Source organism: Pungitius pungitius, chromosome 14, assembly GCF_949316345.1.
Source record: "Pungitius pungitius chromosome 14, fPunPun2.1, whole genome shotgun sequence".
Taxonomy (NCBI): domain Eukaryota; kingdom Metazoa; phylum Chordata; class Actinopteri; order Perciformes; family Gasterosteidae; genus Pungitius; species Pungitius pungitius.
The window spans coordinates 16,349,783-16,377,250 of record NC_084913.1 but is presented as its reverse complement, the minus strand read 5'-3'; the positions used below and the strand labels follow the sequence as shown (position 1 = coordinate 16,377,250).

Here is a 27,468-nt window from a genome sequence, read left to right as displayed (position 1 = left end):
ACAGTTTGAACGTGTGACGTTGAATCAACAGCTGCCATGGACTCAATCCCTTCTCTGGTTCAAGCTGGTCTGCTGATGCATTCAGGTGTTGCCGGTAACGCTGAAATACACGCCGATTGGGTTGGACGTGAAATACTGAAATAGATTGAAAGAGAGCTGCGATGGGTTTTTGAAAAATGATCATGCTAGATTAAAGCTGCTGTTGTGGTCCCCCAACAAGACACAATTTGCCTGTTCTAACGTGTATGTTTGGAGCAGTTTTTTTCAAATATTTTTAAATATCAGTGTTTTGTGCCGGTCAGATAAATTGCATGCTGCTGGTTGCTCTTACAGACTCGTCACAACCCTATTGTATGAAGATATTTAATAAAGCCCCGATATTATTTATTTACGTAACTACGGTTTGCCCTCTTCCTGTTGTAATGTCGGATAGTCCTACACTTTACAAGGAGCCAGTGAAGGCAGCATGGAAGTGTGTGTTGACTCCAGCCCCCTCGCTCTACTTCCTGTGCCATAACTTCACTGTACACAACAGGACCACGTTCACCGTAGAGGCGGCTCTCACCCGGTGAACACGAAGCTGTAAGTGTTTTTATTCCTATAAAGCCCTACTCGACCGATACAACTGCACCGCTGTTGGGCTAGCATGACCATAACAGGCCTATATCTATCTAAAAAAAGAAGTCTCCGCAGTTTACTTTAAAGTGACTGGACTACAAGGAGCGTTAAATAAATGGGTCTGTAGCACACACCGGTCTGTGTTCTTATTTACCATAATTACCAGGTACGTTGACTCTACAGCCGCATATTAGCATAGCATGATGTAACGTAATGTTACAGGTCGTTAAAGCCACACAAGTTCTAGGTTTGAACCACACAGTGCGTCCTTTAGTCATAAGCAAGCACGCTCACTATAGTTTCCATGACAAGCAAATAAAGCTACGGCGGGCCGCGCGAGCGACCCGGATCAAGGTTATGTTAATGAGCAGTTTAGCGCACGAGCTGTCAAACCGAGGGGGAGGGGCTTCGCTGGGAACAGCCTCAACGGCCACTGCCGTGGCGCCAATGGGTCCCTTTGGGTCCCATCTCACTCGGAGAGGAACCTGGTGGGACGCATGTCCAACACCAGCCCGCGTGCTGTGGGTTGGTTCAAACAAAAGAGAAAGAGACAGTGACAGAGAGAAGACGGTACGACTCAGTAGTTACTAATTGCAAGCAAGTGAAATTTAGCTGCTATTTATTTTAATTTAGATCACACTGTCTGTCTGTGCCTGTTTCCCAAATAATATACAAGACAGAAACAAGACCATACAGAGATCTGGTTTATTGTCTTTCACTGAGAACAGGGAGTTCTACTTATGACAGAGTTTCCAGAGTCTGAGGCAAAACAAGCAGAAAGAAGGAATGTTGTGGTGGGGAGTAATGAGTCATGAGGAAAATGTCCCTGCTGCCTTTTATTTTCCCTCTAAGAAACGGGGAGGCCCCGCTCCCATAAATGTGGCTGCTCACTCTTCTTCCATACCTCAAGGTTTCCCTTTCCACCAGCCTGTCCCTCCTCTGAACAGTCACTCCTTCCTGGAATTGTTCCAATAGCATGTTGTTGATGCACATGTTATTTTAAATCCTTCCAAAAGTATGAAATATAATATCCACTATATACAGGAGGTGGACACGAATCCGTGCCTATTCCAGTGTTTGTGTGCTTGGTGCCACATTATCACTGCATCATGATACAGTCAACATTAGGCTAGTATCTTATCATCAATGAGATCTGACACCTTTTCGTTTGAGTCTGACACTTGTGTCCGAGATCTGAGGATGTCCTAAAATGAACACCGTACACGAGGCTACCATTAAGAACTCATTATTGGGCCCAGCTTGCTTTGTAAATGTTGATAACCTTTCAATTTGCAGACATCCAGTTTCTAATCCAGGCTTTTTGTGTTTTTTTGTGTTTTTCCTTAAAATTAAAATATGCAGAGTTCCTTTTCAACTTGATTTGTCTACTGACACAGAGGCTTCTGTTCTTCTCAGCGTGAGGACTGGCCATGACACAGCAGGAGCAGCAGGAGTTCACGGAGAGCCTGGAAGCGGCCCTTTCCTGGATGCGGGCCATCCAGGAGAGACTGAAGGCCAATGACAACACCCATGGACCTCTGGATGCCCTGGAGGGCCGACTCAGGGAGACAGAGGTGAGATGCTTAGTTCCAACGCTTCTGTTCCTCTTGGAAAGATACAGCATTTGAGGATCACCTGTATTAGGGCCAATGTTTACCTACATTTTAGCAGATATACAAGCAAATTAAGAGTATAAATAAATAGTGACCTTTTCCTCAGTCACGAGAAGGTGAATTAAAAACTCTGAATATAATATTAAATGATAATATCCTTAAAGGGCCTGACAATTTCAATAAATTAACACATTTAAAAATATTATTATTATTATTATATTAAGTATTTTAGTCTATAGTGAGTAGCTTACACTTGATCCACATGTATGTGTGTTATCAGAATGAAACATGAACTGGTTAAAAAATATCACATGTTTAAGTTTAGAGTTTCCCATCTTTTAGCTACAATTCTTTGGAATTTATTTGCTCCTGGGAGCTTGAATAAGTTTCCAGTAGTTTTACCACAATGTTAGATGTATACAGTACACTATTTACCTTTCATGTGCAGAAGATTCATCAATCGGCGCATGAGGGTCGTGTGAAGATGGATATGGCGCTGGTGGCAGCTGATAACCTTTTGCAAAACGGAGACGACGAAGTGAGGAACCACACCCATGCTAAGCTTAAAGACCTGAAGAACCTGTGGGAGGAGACCAGCACCTACATCATCCACTGTCACAGGTGCTACCCTACCATGCATGTGTTTTGTGAGGAGTAGTTATTGGACTCTGTTTGCCCTGAATGTCTCTCTTGGCCGCCTCAGTTAAGCCATAGGTGATCTGTTTGGAGGAGCTTTGAATGTGTGTTTGCAGGTACTCGTACCACAGCGGAACCCCTGATTTGGTATCAACATGCCGACTACAGTATCTACAGTATCAATAAACTGCAGAAATACCAAAATCGTATCTAGATCAGCCCAACTATTAGAAGTCGCTTGGTTTGTCCAACCACGAGTCCAAAATCCCAAAAATGTTTTGTTTACAATGATGAAAAACATGCATGCAGAGTTAACCCTGGTGGAAGAGCTAACCGTGTTTACTCTTCTTCATGTCTCGGATCTACAACCCAGTCGCATAGAGTGGGTGTGGCTCCACTGGGGCGAGTACCTGAAGGCCTACGGGGAGTTTGAGTTGTGGCTGATGAGCCGGCAGCGCAGCCTCGATGTTGTGGTGGAGCTGCAGCTGGGGGCAAAGGAGAAGCTCTGGCAGGTGGACCAGCAGAGGGTGGTGGTGAGCGACATCCACGGCCAGGCAGCACTTCTGGAGAGGCTGCTGGACGAGGCCGCCGCCCTGCACAACAGAACCCAGGACCCCAGTGTGGATCCCCAGGCCCAGGAGCGCATGCAGGAGGCCTACAACGATATCAGAGACAGAGCTGAGGTGAGGAGCTGGTGAGGTCAGACTCTGGATCACCTACACGGAAGATTGGCATATGCTCAGAACCGCATTAGCATCGAAACTGCTCTTACAGTTATGAAATGTAAAAGTGCCAGCAGCTTATATTTATATTGCAGTATTCTCAAAGTTCTTGTTTGCAAGTATGGAGATAGACACACACACACACCTTCATGAGTATATTGCCTCTAGCTTGTTGTCGGTTGTTGATTGTTGCTGGTTGGACTATTTCACCAGATGCCAATTCATTCACGTCCCGCTGAACAACCTCATTATGCAAATGAGTATGTTTTATGGTCTAGTATTCCTTTTAATACAAAGCTTGTGGCTTATGTGAAATGTGTGCACACAGGTTATCTGGTTCAATGTGCGTGTGGAATAATACTTTAATAATCCCCTAAGCACATGAGGAAGACAAGTATGAAAGTGAGCCAAGCAGTGGACTAGAGTAAAACGGGAGAGACTTCCTTTGTGTGAATGAGGAACTGCGTCTTGGAAAGAGGAAGTTTAAGCTTGAGAACAAATGTAAAAAAATATAGATAGATTTAATGCAACAACCGTAAATAGTTTTTTTCAGCTCTCTTTTTTTCACCTCCACAACACACACACCTACACACACACACATATTGCCAGCACATATTGTTGTCTAAGTTTCAGAGTTTAGTTTTGTGAGGGATCAAAGAGTCAGGAATGGTGTCACAGAGGTCGAAGGATGAAATGTTTTTGGATTTGCATCATGTTTGAATTTAAAGTGAGCACAAATCAGTGATCCTTTGGCCTTATTTACCTAACAGCAAGCATTCAAACTTTACTGATCTGTGCTTTACTCTTACTTATGGGCCACTCCCTTAGCCACACAACAGCAAATACATTTTATATTTACTCTGTGTCTATTAACAAATCTGCAAGAGGGCAAACCGTTTCCTGTTCATTACATTTCCTTCAGAGTGGAGATATCATTGGATTAACCTTTACACAAACACAAATATTAACAAAACATTTCCTGCTGCTACACAAAGAGATCCTTTTTCAGACAGCTCTTTCAAATGTCATGACAGCAAGCATTCACTTGAACACAGCATTCTGCTGTGTTTCACGGGGATAAAAGTACTCGTACTTAGTCGCTTTGTTCTTTCCTAAAATGTCATCGTGGTCTCAAGAGTACAGTTAACAGTTAAAGTAACAGACAGCAGCTGCCAGTCTGAAAGGAGAATGGAATTGGTCATGTCCGTCCGCAATGTGTCATTTGTGCTAGGAGCGTCTGTCGCTGCTCCAGAGGATGGCGGAGGAGCACCAGACGTACCAAGGCTGCGTTCAGAGGTTCCAGTCGTGGCTGCGGTCGAAAAACAAGGAGCTCACTGATCTCATGGACAGGGAGGATACTGCTGAGAACAAGCTCAAAGCCTTACAAGTGAGACTTTCTTTCTCAGTATGCAGAGGGGGATAGTTTGAATAGGCTGTAAAAATGAAAGATGTCATACATTCACATTCTCAAAATGTTATCTGTGTTAAAGAAAGACATTTTGATCATTTTATTTATGAGGGACCTTTTTTTTATCTATTATACCAGTTGACAATTTGGCTCTAGATGCATCATTTGAGATGGGGAGTCTTTCTCTACTTCGCTAAAAATATGTGTTTACCTGAGGGGGGGTGCCCATACACACTTTCTTACCTTCTTTCTTTTGAATGAATTTTATTTATATAAACTTTATATAATATCAGTTCTTCTTTCTAAAATAAGTATGTTACCTTCATTTTCTACATTTACAATTTTTTTCACTTTTTTATTTCTGTGCAAACAACATTTTTTCTCCACATTTAACAGTAGGATTTTTTTTTTATCTGATTATGTCCACATGATCAGAGCGGTGGTTTTCCAAGTGTTTTTTAAGACATTCAACACAATAGGGTCTTTCTTCTAGTGCAGTGATTCTCAACTGGTGGATCGCGCCCCCCCCGTCGACACCGCCCCCGGTTGACCGATTGATTTGGGTCGCGGCTTGTCATTAAGGGGTGATGGTGGGTCCCGAAGCCAGACCAGTTGAGAACCACTGTTCTAGTGTGTGTTAAGCACAGGGGCAGATGTGGCTTGTTGTATTTTCCTACTTTTACCTTATTTTGTGCAATTGTTGTGGTTGTTGCTGTGTGGGATGTTACAGCTCATCTAATTTAGTCTTTGCACGAGTCATACATCTGTCCATCTTGACATTATATATGTGTCAGGCTCTGGACGACAGCATAGCCGGCGAGGAAAAGACCCTGCAGCACATCGAGGGAGTGGCGGAGGCGGTGAGGGGCAACACCTCTCCCTCTGGGGCGGAGGTGGTGATGGAGGAGGCAGAGGACCTGAGGCTGGGCTGGCAGAGGCTGAGGCAGCGCCTGTTTGAGTCTGAGGAGGGCCTGCGCTCCAGCCTTGACTCCCACAGTCAGTACGTGGCCAGGTGCCAGCGGCTGGGAGAGGACATCGGCCAGCTCAGGGTGCTGCTGCAGGGGCTGGACCTGGAACTGGAGGAGGGCCGCGAGGGGAGGGGCAACACTGACAGGACCGAGGAGGAGATGGTGGGGCAGTGGAAAAAATACACGGTAGGTCTTCTATTTGGCTCTAAATCGACCATCAGTTACTAAATGAACATTATGCTGTTATGAATTCCATAAAATGAGGGAATGAATCGAGAGAACTATTCTCTCATACACTTCAATTCAACCAGAGGAGTCGCCCCCTAATGGACGGTAGAGAGAATGCAAGTTATTGTACATCGTACTGTTACCATTACCAGTGAATGGGGGCGGCGCCTCGTTGCTGCGTTCAACAGTTCCAACCCGATACCTGCGCGCAAAGACACATGTGCGCATACACGGACGTGTGCGCACTCTCGCACCAGCGGACAGCGATGTCATGCTGCTTCTACTCCACTACATCAGTCAGTCATCTTCAAAGAGAGACTAGATTTGTGACACAGAGAGAAACAACCATTCACACTCGCACACCTACGGAAACTTTAGTGGGAGGAAACCGGAGTACCCGGGGAGAAGCTACGCAGACACAGGGAGAACGTGCAGACTTCACACAGAAAGGCCACTTGGTGGATTTGGACACAGGACCTTCTTGCTGTGAGGTCAAATACATTTTTTCTGTTACATGTATCTGAAACTTTACTTTGCACATCCTGCCCAGCAATACAGAATAACATTGATAAATACCGCTATATAAATGAATTAGGTACATACTTAGGTATGTATTAGGTAAATATATTTAGAAAGACCGCCACCATGACCATCTACAACAGTTAAGCACTGGGCACATTTATGTATCCATAGTTATAAACCAGTAATGAATTTCTTTATCAAAAGATGATGTTTTTTCATTCTAATATAGGTTCTAAAAGGGGAGAAAGCTAGTGTTTGATCTTACAATCTTTTAGGGTATCCCCTGTTGTAATATTAGGTACTTACTCAGTTCTACAGACACATTTAGAATTAAAAGATTTGATACAGCTGTCTCATATCCAGGAGAAAATGTATATCTTCTCTTCTCTCTCATCCATTCTTCCCTGTCGTTGCACACATTGATTCTCTTGTGGTTTTTCTGTCAGCTTCATTCATGTCCTCTTTCTATACACATCACTCTACAATCTACGTGTCCTGACTGGTTGACTGAATTCTTTTCTCCATCACAGTATATTTTACACATTCCTGGTGTGCTGGAGACGCAATTTGTCATTGAGGCTGCTCATCACTTGAGTCGCTCCAATGAGTGCCTGAGAGAGGTGTGGCAGAGTCCCAGTCACATTACTACTTGTACCTGGCTCCCCCACACTGCAGCATGTATCCATGTCTTTATGTGAGCACTGTTGTGTGGTACAACAGTGGCACTGAATGTGACGGGTCTGGCCTCTGAAGAATGGAGCTGTCGTAGGTTGGCATACACACGGGTAAAGGGAGATTTGATGGAGGATCTCTCTGCTGTGGACTTGTGGAGCGGCTTCGGTTAGGTGTGACTGGAATGCTTATTGGTGCAGCTGACTCATCTGTCTGTCTTCTGCTGCAACCTCACTGTCCCTTGTGTGACCACAAATAGATTGTGAACATTTCCACTACATCTATAGTGCAAATGCGCCATTGAAGATATTTCACTCCTGAGAATTATAGAAATGCCGAACAGTTCTAGAACATTCTCCAATAAGGGTCTTAACCTCAATACAATACAGTGGTGCACTCCTGTGGAATAAGTGTGTTTAATAATTTGTGTCAGTTACTGGAAGGAATGAGGATTTCATATTAGTCCCACTGTGCCTTTCAGCCGACTGTCTTCACAGATGTGTCACCGCTGGCTGATCCAGGCTGTGGCTGATAAAAGTCATTGTGGCTGCGTTCCACTCTTAAACAGGCCCCTCCCACTCACCGACCTGCTCCACCACCGCTCCTCGGATGGTAAACCCCGTCCCTTCCACCCAGGAGTCATCCTCTCTCCCCAAACACATCCGAGACTCCCCCGACCTTCCACCTTCAAATCACAAATCCAAACCCAACACTGATGTTGGTACTGAATGGAATCTCTGTTGGTTAGCAGTTAGCGATGCTGCTAATGTTCCATGCTGTCAATCTCAACACGGGTGGTTGCTTCTGATTTTATTATCATGAATGATGATTTCCTGAATATCAGAAGATAACGATCCTCAGCTAAACATTATTTCCCCCTGTAAGAGTTAAGGTCAAACTGTGTAATAAGGCGGAAGGCTGAAGGACGAGTTAAAAGTTTTCTGCTTGTGTCCCATACTTGTCTTGCAGGGTGTGAGGAATACTCTGGCAGGCGAGGAGTCCCAAGTGGAACTACTCAAGGCTCAGCTCAAGGAGCTCTTCAGGTTCTCAGAGGACTCGCGTCACCTTTCTGATGACGTCCTAGCTGTTGTTAAAGAACATCAGAGGTATGTGACGGCACGCTTACCGCTATTGTAAAAACCCCAAAAGCCAAATGTTTGTAGATCTCATGTTAGCCAAAGCATGTGTTAAAACTACCAAGTTCAGCTATTTGTGTAAGGCTAATAGCTTGTGTATTATATTCAACCATAAAAAAAACACGGTCAGGGGGACCAAGATCTAGCTAACAAGAGGCCTGGTTCCAGTGGAGCTGGCCCAAGTTGATGCATATCCACAGACCGAGGCAGGAGGTGCTCAATGGAAGCGGAGAAGAAGACCTCTGGCCAAATAAAAGTTTTTATATCATTGCAAGAAGCATACGTATTGGACTTTTCCTCGCAAAGTAGCGCAATTGTTGCTCAATCATACAATCACACAAAATCCATTTAGTCAGATTTCAATTAATTCAATGTTATTCACTTAAATTTACCTCAATACCTTTTTATTGCCGAAAACTACAAATTTGCCCCAGAGATCTTTAGAATTTGTACAGCATAGAAAAGAAAGAAGGAGAGGTGATGCATTTGGACCAGTCAGCTCTCTGTGAGGAGCAAGTAGCAGCTATGGTAGCGTGTGTTTAGGTGTGTGTGAGACAACCCCCAGGCTACTGTTGGTTCAATATAATGACGGCTCCTCAAAAGGTTAGCGTAGCTACATTAGCATCAGTTGAAAAAATAGAGCAAAAGACTTGTCACAAACCATCTGGTTATGCTGGATCAAACCCGTCATCCTGACATAAATCCTGGGGGTACCTGGAGGTGTTAAAACGAGGAGCACAATGAAGAACAACCAAAACACAGTTTTATCATATGCCTCGCTATAAATAATCAAATGCCTGGGGACAAATGGAGGCATTTGGTACCCAGCATGAGTTAGGAATGTGGAACAACAACATGGTTTTCTCATAAACAAAGCACATCCCGTCACTCGCTCCCTGTGTGCATTGGCTCACGTGTAAAACGTGTGTTGTTTACATCAGTGTTTCTCAACCGTTTGTAGTGGGTTTTTTTTTATTCCATTGCATGGAATAAAAAAAAAAAATTTCATCCTGGGATTTTATTTTGAAGGGACTCGAATTCGGTCGTGGCTCGTCATTAAGGGGTAAAGGGGGTCCCGGAGCCAGACAAGTTGAGAACCACTGGTTTACATCCTTCTCAACATGAAGGATGTTGTTTACATCCTTCCCCCTTATGTTCTGTGTTTCTTTAAGTGTTACAGATGGTAACTGCAGTAGAAAACCCACCCCCAAACAAATTATTAAAATATTGGTCCCCAGCACGTTAGTTCAACATGATAAAGAGGTTTGATGTCTGACAGGCAAGAAGCAGTGTTCTCCACTCGTTCATATTTATCAAAATCAAAAGTATCTCAATAACGTGCTATTCCAAAGACATTATATGACGTGTCTCCAAATGTCTCATTGGATTCCTAGTAGTCCAACCGACAGCTGCAGCCTCCACTTTGTGTCTGGAGGCCTCCGCTGAGGTCACTTTTTTATGTGTTTGATTTGTATCAGACATGCACAATAAAAATATTGTTTGTAACTAGAGAGAGTAAGAGAGAGTCTCACTGTGTTTAAATACAACAGAATGTGCAAGTAAGCTATTTAGGTTGAGGTTGGTTCTGGCCATCCGGACACCTAAACACCAACCGTTAGTGGCCCCAAAGGTGATGATCCACACCGGAGGCATCAAATGTATCGTCTGGCCTCGGATCACAAGGTGGTGTATGATGTTTGGAGGTAGAACGAGGGACATCAGGAATACCCTGCAGCCAATGGAACCTGTGAACACACGCCTTTCGCTGTGGGATGATTTACTTTTTAAAATGTTTTATTATTACACCTAGCATGTTTGAATGTGTAAAGTCCTAAATGCAGCCTTGTTGTTCAGTGGAGTGAATGCCAAGTGAAGTAGTGTGCTCTTGCTGCAGTGTGAAGTGCAGAGCGACGAGGCTGTGTTCAGAGTCGGAGTCGGGGCTGAGGAGCGTTCTCCAGGACCCGTTGCTGGTCTACACACACTGGGCCCACATGGTCTCTCAGCTTCTGGAGGCCTCCGCTGAGGTCACTGACTTCTCCCACAGCGACATGCTGGTACAGAGCATCGAGGTAAAACACACAGATTTGCTGTTTTATATTTGAACTATAATGTGTTTGTCATGTGTAATAAGAGAAGTGTCCAGGAGTGATGGACTGCCAAAGATAAATACTACGTAGCGACTATCGAGGCGACCTTGAATAGATTACTTTTCACAAATTGATCTAAGGATCCCCAAAGCAAAAGATGTTCCACCTGGTCCATATATGGGTGTTAAATGTCATAGAATTGCTTAGTTTCTCCCATTAAAGGATAATGCACATCCTTTTCTGATATCAGCCTGTTAATAATACTGAGCTATGTTAACCTGAGCAGAGAGGTCATCCACTCTCCCGTAGTGTGTGTTCTCTCTGCTTCGCTTACATAGTCTGTTTGCTCTATTAACATTGCTAGCTGTCGCCATGTCGACAGCCGTGTAGAAGCAGTAAATTAGCCTGTTTTTCCTTTAAAAGAATTGCAAATCGACTCTGATTATAATCTGTGATTGTTTTGCTGGGTTTTCACATGAAGCAGAAGGTGCTTTTCAAGCACTCCTAGCATTTAATGTGTGAAAGTGACCTTCAAAAGCCTTCAACTGCTCCCTGTGTCCTGTGGTGTTCCACAAGGGTCGATCCTCGGCCCCATCCTCTTGATTATTTACATACTCCCCCTCAGTCGTGTCATCTCTGCTGTGATGCTGACAACACACAGCTCTACATCAAGACTGCCCCAAGGCCCCCCCTGCAGCCATGTCATGTGTCACCGCCTGTCTTGGGGAGATAGAACGTCTTTCTCCAGTTAAACAGAAGCAAAACCCCTCCTTGTTGGCGCTGCATCCTTCATAAGCCACGTCAGCCTTGACAGTCAGGTCATAGCCCTTTCCTCCACAGTCACTAATCTGGGAGTTAGGTTTTACCCTCACCTGACCTTTGATGACCATATCAAATACCTGTATTAAACCTCCTTTTATCATCTCCAAAACATCTCCAAACTCTGCCCACCTTGACCCCGTCAGATGCAAGACTAAACCTACTATAAGTCCCTCTTCACTGGGATCATCGGCAAGAACATCCAGAACCTGCAAAACATTTAAAACAGCGCTTGATCCTGATGGGAGTCCAGAAATGTGAGCAGATAACACCCATCCTACTCGCTACCCTGGCACCAGGAACAGTCTTCCTAACCACGTAAAGGGCAACACAGACACACACTGGACTCTTTTAAGACTGGCCAAAAAAACGTGTTATTCAGGAAGGCGTTTTAGACACTGTATGCTAGTTCTGCTTTATTATATTGTATTTATATTACCATATACTGGCTCTATGGCACTGTGAGATTCTTTTGAATGAAAAGTGTATTATTAATCGAATGTGATGCCATGGAATCTTTGCAGTGTATTTCCTCCCTCAACGCTGTTCTGATTGGTCTTCAGGCCAGTGTCAGAAACACAGCGGGAGCTCTGACACAGAAGTGTTGCATGTCTCTCTCTCATGCTCCCTCCGTCAAACAATGAGGATAAACAATGTCCAATAATACTATGTCAGGATGCAACGTGCTCCCAGGCTCACCAAGTAGAAGGGGAGAAAAATGAAAAGTTGAAAAAGTTTTCCCAGAAAAATGTAGAACTCTAACTTCTAGCCTCCATGTAAAAGAAATGTCAAAGCTCATGTAAGAGTTGCGTCACTAGGGAAGCACTCAAACAGTTTTTGTAAAAAAAGTTCTGCATGAAATGCTGCATGAGACGCTTTCTGCAGGATGTAAGTAGATATGGAATCGGCCTGCTAGTGCTGACAGACTATCATTTATATGTAATGGTAGGGGAAACACTGTGATACTCCATAGACGTGATCTGAAAATGAAAGTAAAAGCTTTAATATTAATATTCAGGGCTCCCTGAATAGAATGAGATGACATGGTGTGAGAGCAGCAGGCTTCACCTTCCCTCTCTTCCATCCTCCTGCTCTAGCATCTGCTGATGGCCAGCATCCAGCTGCAAGAGCGCCTCAGCTTGCTGCAGGTGAAGGGCCACCTGCTGGACTCGGTTTTCGGCCCCGAGGGGTCCGACAACCTGCAGGGAGAGCTGGAGGCCGCCGTCAGGAACAGAGAGCTGATGCACGCTCAGCTGCTGCAGAGGAAGAGCAGGCTGCAGGTACTAACCAGCTGCTTTACTTTGAATGCCGCTTTTAATAATCTACACATACACCAGAGTCAAAATGTAAATGTCCATACAGATGGTGAAGGTCATTGAGGATTTTAGATTAAGGGCACCATTAAAGGCAGTAATGGCTAGTTTCAGACCAATGCAAATGTACACTGTGTTGATGGTATTAAACTCTGAAGAACAAGAAACAAGAAAGTGCATTTCATCAAAGCCTGCAGCTATACAATGCTGTAGTCCAGCAGTACATATAGTAGAAGAAGAAGTAGAGGTTATGACAAGGAAACAAGGCACCATGACCATCAAACCAGTTTTTTTGTATACTTATTCTCATCATCGACTTGCTGTTCCTCATTGCCAGTGTTTTGGTTCACTTGGGGAAAAGAAAAAAAATTACTTGATTCTTAAGTGCAGAAAAAGTGGAAAAAATAAAACCCAAAAGTATGGCATTTACAAGTGTTACTTTAACATCATATATACCATGTGTCCTTGGGCAACAGTTAACCCCTCGTTGCTCCTGAAGCCTGTGCCTCTGCTCAATGAATAGCTGTGAGCATTGGGTAGTGCTGATGGACAGGTGTCACCTCAGTGGATGAATGGGGGGACGACTCTGTGCTACTCGCAGGTCCTCTCCAACACAAACACCGTCTACATTGGTGTAGGTTGGAAGCAACGTAGTTTATTTCAAACTTCAAACTAAACAATGCTCATTGCCGTGTGGGATATTCAGCAGCAGCTTACAGATGTGCCAGGCTCCCCTCAACCACTCCCACAGATCTCTCCCCTGCAGCGGAGCATGGGCCACACCCCCCACCGCATCCTTATGAGGACCCAGCCTTGGCAGTTGATGTGGGCTGGGTCCTCCAGTAGAGAAGTTATGAACCAGAAATATCCCTTCCTAAGTCAGTAACGGTTCAAACGTTGTAAACATACATTGAATGAATACACAAAGAAACTGACCATGGCGCTTTGCTCCTTTTGTTTTGTGGTGTGATTATAATGAAATGGGACAGTCTGGGCTACGAGGGGATTTCTCGCTTCGTCATCAGTGCCATCAGCTTTTCCTCCGCCACTCCCGTTGCCTAGCAACCTGGTGCGCATTGAAAGCCTTATAACCTGAAAAATGGGTTTTAGAGAAAATAACATTTTCCGGTTGTGTTAAATTATATTCAAATAATGTACTTTTAGCTGAAAGTAATATTGCAATCTTAAGGCAGAGGAAATCAATCCATACAGTCCATCAACACACATCATTCTCCTTCAGCTTGAGGCTGCTTCTTCTTGCTCCATAAAACAAAATGAAATGTAATGTTTATAATCACACAACAAACAAAAGGAGCAAAACAAGTTTGGTTCCTTTTTGTATTTATTCTGTAACGTTACTGACTTAGAAAGTGTTATTTCAGGCTCACAACTTGTCTACTTGAGCTCACTTTGATTCGTAATAAGAAGTATAGGAGTATAGTTTATGCATAAACTGGCAGTATGATGATAGTCAGTCTCTAAAGTGTAAAAGTTAAGTCATTAGTGACTTTTCACCAATAACTACGGGCGGACCAGCAACACATTTAAATGTAAATCTAAAAATAACACCACATTGGAGGGAGTTCAAACACACACAAAAGCTCAATAATGACATTACACTTACCGAATTCAATTTAAAATATAAATGATTGTCTCTCAGGGCTTAATCTCAAGAAGTAAGGACTTTGGCGACGCCCATGAGTCGATTTGCTCCAGGCTGGCGGCTCTGCAGGACCAGCTGGTAGCAGCCGACGGCCTGCAGCCTGATATCCTGGCCAAGAAGAGCCAGTCAGACCAGTTCAGGGTGAGTTTGATCCCAGACCGGTCCACGAGAGCACCAGATGTTCTGAGCCCTCGTGGCGTTGTTGTTTCCAACTGATTCAGATGAGTATAAATGACGCGTCATGCAACGTGGCAGAGGTTACAGATGATAGCCACACTGCAAAGATCAGAAAAGGACTTCTCATACACATGTCTCCTTATATCCAACGCCTGCTGTGGTGCTGGAAAGCAGTTGTTGGTTTCACTTTAGCAAAGTTATTGCTGCTTCTAGTGTTGTCAAAGTGATACATTCATTAATTATGAGAAATGTGTTGCAAAGTCATTATAAATATGTAGATTACAAATATATATACCTCTCTTAAATCAATGAACCAATTGTTATGTGTCCTCAGGTGATCCTGAAGGACCTGGAGGACTGTGAGGCCCCCATCACAGCGCTGGAGACTCTGGTCTCGTCCAGTCAGAGCAACCAGACTCAGTACGAGAGGCTCCATGCCGAGTGGAAACACCTGCACATGGCCGCCAGGGTAAGGCAGAAGGGTCAAGGCGCCTTCAAATGAAAACAAGCCAGACATCCAGTTACATATGAAAGCATATGGTTAGCCCCATGATGCAAATGCACCACCATTGACTTCCTGTGAGAAGATTAGACATGTTCATCCCATCCCTGTACACTACTGAAGGGGGCTTGTCAAAGGGTGCCGAGTACACTAATCTGTTCCTACTAAACAATTACACACCCACGCACACAACAGGGATTTATATTGGTGTGTTTGCGTCCCATTAACTCTCCTGATTTCTTTTCGAGACCAGCTGATCCGTCTTCTGTTTGCAGGTGAAGGTGCACGACAGCGAGGAGAGCATCTCGGCCCATGAGAGCTTCCACGACAGCTTGCTGAACCTGGAGAAGTGGCTGATGATCATGAAGCAGAGGCTGGAGTCCTTCCACAGCCCCCCAGCAGAGTGGAGCGTGGAGGGCCGTCAGCATGAAGCTGAGGTGTGTGTGTGTGTTCTGGCACCTCACATCTGCCAGCTTAATTATTTCAGGGTTTATTTTAATGGCAGGGAATTCCTGTGGGATTCATTTCTCTGTCATGACGTTTGTGTGCATTGACATTGCTTTTGTCATGAAAAAACAATGCGCAATATAATGCATGAGAGCTGTTGCATCTGATACACGTCATGCCGTTACTGTTAAGGAACACAATCCAACATTTAGTTTCCTAATGAGATAGAGGCGAGGTTCTCATATATTCAGTCAGATCCCCATTTTTTCCTTTCATATCTGTGTTCTGTGTAAAAGGACTGCCGGCGGCTCCAGGCCACCTTGGTGGGAGCCCCAGCATGAATGTTAATGTGGATCCCACAGAGACAGATTGTAATTCCAGGGTTCTTTGTTTCTCCCCCCTCCTTTGTAACCACCTGCACAGCTCATCAGCACCGCTGTGTATTTCATTCATTCGGATCATTGTTAAACATGTCTGTCGTCCCGATCAGGAGCACCGCCCTCCTTAAAGCTCTCTGACGGATATCAAACGTCTGTCTCTGTCTGCTGAACGGTTTCCTGCTTGGGAACAACAGAAAAGTAGCACCAATCTTCTCAGCTTAGAACAAACACCTGGAGTGCACCAGAGAGGAGGAATCCACCCCATTTCAGAGTGTTTAAACAGCTGCCTTAGAGGAGTATGTGCACTTCACCACAGACAGAAATAACGTGCCACGGTTCCTTATCCAACAGGGACACAGGGAGTGCTGCAGGGCACTAAGCAGAAATGTAGTTCCTGAAGTATGGAAATAAAACCCCAACCTGTCCGTTGCAACAGAAAACACAGATGTCAAACACACACACACACACACACACACACACACACTGCTGCAATCTGCATATCTGATCAATGAAAGCAAGTATGTTTATTCTCTATGTCCGTGAGCAGGCATCATTTCTGTCTCACGGTTACCATAACCGTGAGAGCCGCTGTCTCTGTTTAGTTAGGATGCCCCGCACTAAGCCGAGGTTTCAGTCTTTATAGACTTTGAAGTGGCGCTTAATGTTTATGCAAATTAGATGCACACCTTTAAAAGAAAACAAACTTCTGTTATGAGATTAAAATAGATATATTAGTACTTTCGCAAGATCTATATTCGTTCCACAAGAGGTCAAGTAGTTCACCTACACATTTTGCAAAAGGGTCACCTCAGACCCAAATGTGTGTAAACCGTCTACTGTTTGTTATCGGCCGAGCTGGAGCTACGTGGTGTCTGTTACCGCTCCACCATGGTCAATATTGTGCTGCTTTGTCCTCGTCCACAGAGAGCACTAGGAGAGTTCCCTGAGAAGGAACTCCAGCTGCAGCAGATGGAGGTCCAGGGTAAGGGCGTTTTGGAGAGGACCTCAGAGGAGGGACGGGTCCACATTCTGCGAGACATTCGCCGCCTCCAAGAGTCCTGGTTCGCTCTGTCCGATACCAGCCTCAATCTTCACAGGTACCTCACTACATCCGCAGAAATTACTTTTATTTCAACAGACTATAGAGGAAAGACGTGGTAAGGTGTTGAATGTAAAGCAGAGAGCTCAAAGATGTTGAAGAATGGATCTTTCTCAAGCCAAAGTAATACAGTATTCATTTTCGTGTTTGGCCCACGGAGCGCCCTCTTGCATGTTGCTACTACTTTCAGCTACCAGAGAAGCATGGACACGTAATGACGAGCTGTCGCCTGTCTTCCAGGCTGCTGGACCGCTCCACAGAGCAGACACAGTCCGTCTCATGGGGGGATGCAGGCCTGTCCCGGACCACAGAGCTCTGTGTAGGGGAGGGAGGTGGTCAGGGCGGGGCCTCGAGAGGCCAACTAGGAGGCAAGCCTGCTGGCATGTATGGCGCCATGGTCGGCTTTGGATCTGGAGGAGGAGGAAGCCTAGAGGGAGAGGCGGGACAGGGGACAGCGACTGGAGAGCGCGGTCGGATCCAGGGCCACGGCGGAGGTCATCTCTGCCTGGACGAACAAGACGCGATAGCCGAGGACGGCCTGCGCTCCTTTAAAGGAGACCACGTGGACTCCTCCACTTGGAGAATTTGCAGCAGAGCAGGCCAGAGAGGCTCCACTGGAAGCCCTGACAGTGACACATCACCGGGGGGCGGCAGCAGCATCCTAGCAGGAAACAGAGAGGCAACGTCGCTATCCTCAAGGGTCGGCGCGGAGGCAGGGGACGGCCTGAGCCCGGGAGGAGGAGCCTTCATGCTGTACAGAAGGGAGCCCACTCAGCACCAACCGGTACGGCCTGTAGTTAAAGTCTTCTTTCAGACACACAGGGATACACAAAAGGGTTAGGGTTTTCCTTCCTTTATGTTAAAACATACTTCAATACCCTCAACATTCATTTCATCAGCTCACCAGCGAACTGATTCAGGCTGATCAATAGTCTTTCACTCAACCAACCAACCAACCATTGTTTCCAATGATTATTCAGCAGGAGGGATTTGTTCTTTTGTCCTTGTGTCAGAAATATCAAACCGCTGGTCACGTGGGCAGAAGTACACAAAAATAACCCCAAATAATCCCCAGTTTTAAGCTTGACTTTATTAGCCCCTGCTGTCAATCAGAGCAGAAACCTCTTGGTTGGTACAGATTATCTATAAATTATATTATCTATAACTTATTGACATGGCTCAACTGCCCACGTACACTCAACCATGATAACAGTTTGATTACACCTTGAGAGAGACATGTTATTTAATCCTTTTGTGTGGAAGAAGAAAGAAAATGGATAGGACAACAAAGAAGCACAGACCACTGCTGCAACCAATCTTTGTTACACTACAAGTATCACCACTCCACAACTGAAGCACGGCACAAATGGACCACCTCTTGGTCGATTGTGTTCCTGACTGAATGTTAAAAGCTTGAGGAGTTGTTTGGACTATTTTTCAGGGGGGCACGGCAGAGTACAAGTCGAGGAGGAGGGAGTTTGAGGCCTGGCTGTCACAAGAGAATGAGCTGCTCTCAGGGGTCTGCAGCAGCCAGGGAACAACACTCAGTGCCAAAGAACTCAGGAGCCAGCAGGGAACCCTCAAGGTGAGTTTCTGTTGACAGTCTGTGGCTGTATCAGAGCCCACAGTGCTACTGACAGCACTATCCAGTATATATGCTACCAACCTGGTGCTATCTTTGACATCAGGACCAATGCCCCTGACACTGATGTAATCACACATTAAGTGGAGGTGCACTTCCTTAGATCCCATTTCACTGATAACACGAAAACAACCATGCTCAGGGAAACAGTCTGACCCATGGGAGGCACCGCTCCGTCTCTCACTTGTGGTTCCACTCGGGTGTTTGCCTGCGTCAACGTGCCCTGACGTAAGGACTGATAAGAAAGCACTTCCTCGGACTAGCACACACAGAACCTGAGCTACATGCTGCTGCTCAAGATTCTAGAGCCGATTTATTGTTTTTTGTTTATGCCTGAGAAAATGAGACATCTGTGGGCTGCAGATAACATCAGTATTTTATATAATCCAGGTTCTATTTCCCCTTGTCTTTGTGTCCAGTAATGACAGGTTTTCTAAACAGACTCCTTTTGCGTTGCGTGTATGCCATACCGTAACAATGTCCGCTCTCTATCACGGTGTCTGGAAACATTGAGAGACAGAGAAACAAGAGTAGCCCCACACGGGCCTCTGGTGGTCACTGAGTTGTGTTTCAGACCCTGTGTTGTCGTGCTGTTCTAGTCCACTTCTCTAAAGCCTCTGCTGTGTCCTGCTGCAGGCTCTGAGGGCCGCAGTGGGACGGGGCCAGGAGCAGTTCCAGCTGTTACTCCAGGAGAGACCGGCCAGTGACGCTGGTGCTGAACCAGCAGAAGATGTGAGTCTGGAGGAGCTCCGCTACCGCTGGATGCTCTACAAGTCCAAACTGAAGGACGTGGGGGAGCTCAGGTCCAGGGCCAAGACCAAGGTGAGAGCAGAGCCTTCCTTTCAGCATCTGGAGTTTTAGCGTGCTCCCACCAGCGGACATGCCACCCCTGTCCCCTGGTGCTCATCTTACATTTTTGTCTGCTGCTTGGATACAACAAAATAATAGAGTATTATCATCATCCATAAACTAACTTACTAACTCAATAGTACAGGTTTTAAGTGTAGTTGCAATGTGTGGTCACAGTGTTTGCCCTTTAGCTGTACTGACAGTGTTTCCTCCACAAGGTGGTGGTGTAAAACCAAAAGTTTTCATAATGATTTGTTCCCATGTCAGATTCCTTGTGTGTCCAACATATTTTCAGTCAGGATCCAGTGAGCACAGTGAGGTGTGTAACCGTCAGTGTTTTATGCTTCTGCAGAGAATCCAAGCCGAACCAGAGGAGCCGGCCTCCACAGCTAAAGTGCAAAAGGTAACAACAAAGTGAGAAGTGCTTTTGAAGAGATGGCTCACCATAACTAGACCGCCTGTGTGGTGAGATGCTCCACCAGCTAACACACAGTCACAGTCTGCATTCCACTAGTTATATGTCTGTTTTCTGATTGACACATTTAGCCTGCAATTTCTCATCACAGAATAGTGTCCAAGTGCCCAAACTGATGTGCGTTGCAAACCCATAGAATAATGGAACTAGGTCAAAATATAAAAATGTAACCTGTCCTTTGACAAGGGTAGCAGCTAGAGGATTAAAGTGCACCACAGACGGATGTTAACATCACAGGTGGTTTATTCTCACACGTGGTCAAAGACAAGGATGGTGGAAGGCAAAAGTAAAAAAGGGTGAGGCAGAGACGGAATCCAAACACATCGCCCCCAGGTCGTAGACTTATCCAACTCACTAAAATTAGCACAATATCCAAGTTCTAGGTAATATTGGGACACTGTTACGGTTAATCCCCTGATAACATGGAGAAGATGTTTTCACAATGTTATAGAACACCTGTGCCATATCCGGCCCGTGAATGAATTATCTTTGGCCCGCCGGTGTATCGCACGCATCGCCTAATAAAAGCGTGCCTCACAGTCTGTATTACATACCGCTTGTGTCAACTTTCGTTGTGTACCTTATCATTGTCCCTTTTACCGTAAAAAACCATACCAACAACTTTTTACTCCGTTAATTTTTTTTGTGTTTTTTCCCATAAAATGAAAATACGAAGCGTAGCCGGAAGTACGTAGATTTTCACAGTAAGAATCGACGCAACCGTCTGTAATGACAGCGGTTACCAGGGTAACAAGAGGAGAAAAGTTCATTAGCGGATATAAATAAATAATCCTGGTCTGACGGGATGTGTTAGCAGCAGTAGGTGACTGCACTCGCTGCTCTTGTCCACGTATTGGTTTGTTTCAATGAGCAGAGCAAAGACGCAGAGTAAACGGTCCGCCGCTGGAACGCATACGTCCTGACGTCAGTGAACCGTCGGTCGGACCGCCAGGTCAGCAGTATCTGGCCCCAACCTGAAATGAGTTTGACACCCCTGTTATAGAACCATTTCACTCCGTACGGCTGCAGTCAGTGAGACCTGACACAGCACATTGGTCCTTACTGTTAGTCATATTTTATAATGGCAAACGAACCATTGGTATTGTGTATGAAGGAACTGCAGTTAACAGGATTCACTCACTGTGGTGCACCGTGTTTATGACTGCTGCTTTCACCCCTTCACCGCGCCTCTCAGTGCACTACGGTTGGAAGGGAGGCAAGAAATCCTCCTCTCTAAGCCCTGTAGTTTCATCTATGAATGCCTGGAGTAATTAAAGCCCCCATCAGTATATTTACTGTGATCGGATGCATGACGTCGTTGGTCCAAGTTGAGGAAGTACAGTTTGAGTGATTTCATGAGTAATGAGGTCGATGCCCCCACAGGGAGAGTGTGGAGCACTTGATGTAGTTTCCTTTCATGATATTTGTGACATCCCTCCATCAAGTAGCTTCCAGCACTGCTATTGGCTATGAATGATGGGTTCAATATGTAGGGCATGTGGGGCGCCCTCTTTTTTTCTCCAGTACTGCTAAAGCTTGTTTACTTCACCAGACAGATTGTTTGTGACACAGAATCCTCGGAGCACATCATTGAAAACTGTAAAATGATATTTGGCAGGTTCACCCATCTGAAACATCAACCTGAAATCATGAAGGAAAAGATTTTAATTCCAGAGAGAAATCCCATCGGTGTCGTTCTCTGCCATTTCTTCAATGAAGATAGACCGCGTGCTATTGCTGCTACGCTAACGTCTGTAGCAGAAGGTCACACACACACCAAAGTCCTCCGATTGGCTCTGTTCTGACAGGCAAAAGTTGACAGGAGGGGTACTCGTGTGATCATCAAACACTTGTTGGAGAAATGTTTTGTATATAGATAATATTTGTCTGTACATGTATGTATTGATCGAGTCAGGCTGATGATAATAGTAAAGCGTGCATGGATGAGAACAAGCCAGTAAGTGTTGTTGTGATGCTGCTGTCGTTGCAGAAGGCCGGCCTGTGTCAGCGCGTGTGTCGCCTGGCTCTTCCTCTGTGGCTCCTCCTCCTGGCGCTGCTGCTCCTGGCCTTCCTGCTGCCCCTCATGGACGAAGGCAACAGTTGCTCCCTCTCCAACAACTTTGCCCGTTCCTTCAACATCATGCTCCGTTATGAAGGACCGCCCCCCACATAAGGGCGGGGTTCTGTCTTACCTCACTCTCATGGTCTGCGGCTAATGTAGGAAACGTTGACCTGTCCTTTGATCACACTGCGGGAGACTGGTTCAGTAGCTTTAATCTCATTTTAGAACCAACCCAAACTTTTTAGTAGATTTTCTCTCACCAAAAATCACATGCTGTGATGGAAGGAATTCCCAAAGCCCACATTTCCCTGATGCTTGTGCTCATTCTCAGATCCCATGCTTCTTTACAGTCTAAAGAGAATAAATAAATGATAATAATAAATAATAGGGTAGTCATTAGGAGAAAATAAGTTCTCCTAATTGCAATTGCAGTTGAATGACAGTCATCTTTTAAAGCACAAAACAGCGCCCTCTATAGGAGGAGGGCCCATAAACACCCCACAAGCATCAATCGGGGAGGTGGAGGGGGGGCTTTTCTGCAGCGTCCACACAAGGAGGGAAATTTAATAACTCAAGTTCTTAGGCTCCTCCTCCTGGCCTTCATGGACGCACGCAGCAGCTTCTCCATCTCCAACCGTCTGCTCCTTCCACATCATGCTCCATCACAAAGGGCCGCCCTGTGAAATGCATGAGTGCAATAGGACTGCAACTCCACTTCTCATTCTAAGAGTCCTCTTTTTTCACAGTTTTAATATGACAGTCAGCTGTTACAGCCGATGCTCAATGCTGTTAGCTGACGCTGTGCTCAGGACATGTAGCAGTGTTATACATTACATTACATTACATTACATGTCATTTAGCTGACGCTTTTATCCAAAGCGACTTGCAATAAGTGCATTTCCACATAGAGATACACAGGTACTACAAAGTGCAGCTTTTTATTTGAAATGCTTGTGTTTCTTCTTTTTGAAGACATGAAGGTCTAAAGAGGACGTTGTGTGTCCCTGGTGTGGATGACAATCCTTTCTGTTGTGACTGGGACCGGTGGCGTCCGGTGCTTCCACCTCTTTGTGGTCTGTAACACCCGCAGTCCACTGTGGACGTGGACTCCCACTAGAGAGCGGACGCCTCATGCCGTCCTGCTTGCAGATCCCGTTGCTTACAGATTCTTTCATATGCAGATGCCTGCTGCTCCTCCACTAGCAGCATGTCATGGACGAGTTAACATGTTGCACAGATTTACTCCCCAGCACGGAGCGCCCCCCCCCAGCGTACTGCCCAACGAATCAGCTGGCCTTTTTTGCAAATGGAGCTGAGATTAGAGGTCTGAAATCCAACACAATCATCGGTGCCTGGACGAATGGGACGAACAGCAGGACTTCCTGTTGAGCAGGGAGGTCTTCCAGAGCTTCCTGTTACATCTTTTTATTGATTTAAAGGAACATCCACAGACAAACGGCAAAGTGAGAGAGAGGAATCCCTCTCCTCTCATCACGCTGCTCACATGAAGACCGACAATCGCATGGCAGAATGGGACCTTACTCTTAATCATCGTGTGTGTGTGTGTAGGAGGGGTCGGGGGGGCAGGAGCCCTCTTCCCTTCTAGTGACATTCCTCATGGAATCCACATCCAATGCTCTGGGTTCTAACTTGCGTGCTTCGTCAGAGGGTTCAGCAGTGTGACTTTGAATCACACGACAAAAATACACCCAAACACCTCCGCACACCCTCAAAAACAGTCACTTGGTGTGCAGACTGCTATTGATCAATCAAGTTGCCGCGGCAACAGTGACCAAATGGAGTGAATCTACATTTTGTTGCACAGCTCCACTGTCTGATTCAAAGTACTGAAGCACGTTTCAGTTGATAAAGACGATGAACTTCAGCCTCCTCAGATCAACACCTCCATCTCCACCGCTCCATGCTACATGGTACCATGTGACCATGGCCTTAAAGCTTTACACCATGCAGGGGATCCTTTGTATCGGTGCCATAACCTCCTGTACGTATTCACTGAGGAGCTTCATGAAGCACTCCCAGTCAGTCCAGCATACAGCTGAGAGGCGTAGTGTGTGTTCTGCTTATTGCACCACCTTCTCCCTTCCTCCACTCCATGGCGTCCAGCGATACTTATGCAACATATGAAGCCACTTCTGGCCCTTTAATTACGTGTCTTTGGGTCCACGGTTATGCAAAAAGTGTCAGGTAGAGGCGTGAAATGTACTGGGGATGAGCGACAAAAGGCTTCTTCTGGTGACATGCTTTGATTTTATTGATCTTTTGAAACGTGTTATTCAAGAGCGCTGCTTGCGTTTACCCAATGTCTTTTATTCTGGTCAATAAAGATTCTGTGTGTTTTACTTTTGAGAGTTTTTGTTGACTGTCACCCACTATCTTTACGCTAGCTCGCTAGCCTGTTAGCTTGCTTGAGTTATGACATCACTTGGTAAAAAGGATTTCATATATTTCATATAACTCTTTCACATGCGGCGGCTTGAGTCCAGTAACGGATATCCAGTGATGCATGCTCTGTGAAAGTGTGTCTCTAGCACACTTTCACAGTCTCACTGTGTCCACACACTTGAATACGTCGTCCCTCCCGCCCGTGTGTGTGTGTGTGTGTGTGTGTGTGTGTGTGTGTGTGTGTGTGTGTGTGTGTGTGTGTGTGTGTGTGTGTGTGTGTGTGTGTGTGTGTGTGTGTGTGTGTGTCCTCCCACGCCGCTCTCACCTCGCCGTCCCAGCCAGCCTCACCGAGCTGTGCTGCAATCTGGAGCCCTCGCTGTGCCAAACGACACTGCAGCCCCCCCCTCCATCTACGGCCCTCTAGAAGCACGCTGAATGTGTCCTCTGATGGAAAACCTTCACCACCTGTAGCATAACAAGACACATGGGACACTGCGGTGAAGGTTCCTTTAGCTCCTCGCTCAGGTCTCATCCTTCGTTTGATCACCTCCCACAATCTGTGTTCTTCTTCCACCATAAAACTCACATGATTGCGATTGAACGTGTCTAATGGTCTAAAGATCGTGCGGAATATGGTGAAGCTCAAAGTGGACGACTGAGGACGTCTCCGATGCTCGTCTCCTCGAGTCCCCTCTTGTCCAATAGTAAAAATTGTCACAGGATTAAATCCCGCAGCAACGTTTATGGTCTCAAACTCTACAGCATGAAGTTGATCTAGAAAATGATGGGTCCAGGTAACCAGGTCAAACAGCTTTAGGGATGTTCTGCTTACGGATTCTATTGGTCTCTGCCGTCCCTCGGTACAAATGAAAGACTCAACTGGTGGAGAAAATCCCAATAAACCTTTTTTGTGTTAACCCGGGAAGAACGTGTTGGTGTGTGTTTGTGTTTGGTCTGCACACAGCTTAAAGCCAGAGGTCTACGTCCCATCTTTCCTGTTTCTGTGTGTCTTTGTGAACATCCCGGGATTTACCATCTCTATTTTTACCCACAGTGACACAAATCTTTTCAGGTTTGTGGGTCACAGTCCAGCAGCCAAATATGTGTGAAGATCTTGGCCTACTTGTGTAGAACAAAACCCTACAGGATAAACTCAAAATCCTGTTGGAAGAATTACAGAAAAACGCTTTTTCTGAATCAGCTGCTGCATGCCATTTGTCATTGGGCCTAAAGTAATCTCTCTTGAATTATTGAGCTTCATCTTTTTTTTAGTGCACATGCATGTCCATCATTTATGATGCATCCTCTGTTTCACACGTCACACGTCCCAGCATGCCCTACCAGCATTGGATGGAGATCAATAACTTGCTCCCGGTTACTTCTCGTAACTCAACATGATTGGCCGTCACCAGAGACGCCTGCACTTTAATTCCCATGCTGGTCCAGAGTTCTAAATCACACATGCCATGGAAAAAGTGATGTGATTTACTGAATGCATATTGCTAAAGTCATACTGTGCAGAATTAGGTCGTCATGGCAACAACTCACATTCCTCATTCGCCTCTCCTACCATGAAACTTTTTCTGTATTAAAGTTTTGGGAACAGATTATGCCTTCTGCTCAGATGTACTGTAAAAAAAAAACCTGTCCCTGGAGCAGACCAGATTCGTTTTATTGGGAACAGTGTGGAACATTTGGGGATCTACTGGCAGATAATGAAATGAATTGTTTTACTAAAAACTACTAAAGCTAAGAATTACAGTGTTTATAAGGGAGCCTCCCTTCTGAAACGCAGTATGAACCGATGCTAAATGATTAAAGATCATAAAAAGGGTGCTTGATTAGTCTTGAATGTTTTCGTGTCAGTTGTTATCTGTAACAAGCATTGGGCTGACCGCAACCACACACACACACACACTGACTGATGTGTGTTTTCTTCATTCGTTAACATCTTAACTTTGATTGTATTTATTCTATTAGCTGATTTGGATGCCTTCTTATTGTAACCTTGATTACTGCTGGAAACTATCAGGAGGGCTGCATTCTGCCACCAACCACTAGGTGCCACTATAACGTAGACAGGAGGCAGCCAGACCATAGCGTCGTGCTAATGTCCTTCGTTCATCAAACGAACCTAAAATGTATTGGAATAGGGGGCAACATAAAAATCGGAAAGATACCAAGGTGGAGTGTGTCATTGGAGGGTAACAGACGACAACAGTGTAAAAATGACAGAAAGACATCAACTGTGTGTTGATAAAAGTAGCTGCTTTTCCTAAAAAGTCCACTGGGGGTCGCACTCTGTGAGTGAGCGCATGCGTCGGACCAGGCGGACCGACGACAGCGTTCCTCCAGCCAGCAGCAGCGCCCGCTTCAAGATGAACGGACCCCCCCCCCCCCGTCGCCGATGACTTGACTGGTCCAATGTGGCCCCCTACCGAAAATGAGTTTGACACCCTTGCATTACAGCTTCAGCATCAAAGTGTGTGCTGCTCGTCCAAATCGGATGTTTTGTTAGGATTTGAAAAGTGGGCTGTCAATCATTTGTTCTATTGTTGACCAGACATAAACCCACAGGGTATGCAGGTCATAATGGTCATCCATTGCAGTCTGTCCATCCCGGGAGAGGGATCCCTCCTCTGACGTTCTCCCTAAGGTTTCTTCCCTTGTTTCTCCATCAAAGGGTTTTTTCATTTTTTGGGGAGTTTTTCCTGTGCCGATGTGAGGGTTTCGGGACAGAGGGTGTTGCATGTGTACAGACTGTAAAGCCTATAAAGGCTATACAAAATAAAATGAATTGAATTGAATAAGGGGTGTGAGGTGACACCCTCCGGTTTACCTACAGCGCACACACACCTGGAGATAATGAGGACTGCTGTTATCTTTAGAAATCTCATGATTAAACATTGCACCGTAAAATAAATGTCCTATTTTTGTTGTGCTGCCTGGTTATTTTGTAATTCCTTCATTCTGTAAAGGTTTAATGGCACCATCTGAAAAATGATGCCACCAGGTGTTCATCTCCAC

General features: G+C 45.4%; 1 protein-coding gene across 2 annotated transcripts; it reads left to right on the top strand.

The window, feature by feature from the left end:
- The first annotated feature begins 467 nt into the window (after positions 1–467).
- Positions 468–25,844, top strand: syne3 (spectrin repeat containing, nuclear envelope family member 3). 2 transcript variants are annotated; one of them, XM_037486599.2, is made up of 18 exons: positions 468–582; positions 2,035–2,192; positions 2,680–2,852; positions 3,241–3,550; positions 4,821–4,976; positions 5,792–6,151; positions 8,357–8,493; positions 10,418–10,592; positions 12,527–12,709; positions 14,403–14,546; positions 14,917–15,051; positions 15,360–15,521; positions 16,836–17,008; positions 17,251–17,794; positions 18,452–18,595; positions 19,289–19,474; positions 19,854–19,904; positions 21,967–25,844. In XM_037486599.2, the coding sequence occupies exons 2-18, from the start codon at positions 2,049–2,051 to the stop codon at positions 22,147–22,149; spliced, it is 3,360 nt and encodes a 1,119-aa protein (XP_037342496.2). In that variant the 5' UTR covers positions 468–582; positions 2,035–2,048; the 3' UTR covers positions 22,150–25,844. The 2 variants fall into 2 exon arrangements, with proteins under 2 accessions (XP_037342496.2, XP_037342497.2); XM_037486600.2 differs by having other exon boundaries at positions 474–582; positions 1,981–2,192.
- Positions 25,845–27,468: the final 1,624 nt, after the last annotated feature.

Bases quoted from the DNA above. Each gene is read 5' to 3' on its own strand.
- syne3 (XM_037486599.2), top strand. From the start codon at position 2,049: ATGACACAGCAGGAGCAGCAGGAGTTCACGGAGAGCCTGGAAGCGGCC. The intron at 4,977-5,791 runs GTGAGACTTTCT...TATATGTGTCAG, and splicing joins ACAAGCTCAAAGCCTTACAA to GCTCTGGACGACAGCATAGC. The intron at 18,596-19,288 runs GTGAGTTTCTGT...GTCCTGCTGCAG, and splicing joins GCCAGCAGGGAACCCTCAAG to GCTCTGAGGGCCGCAGTGGG.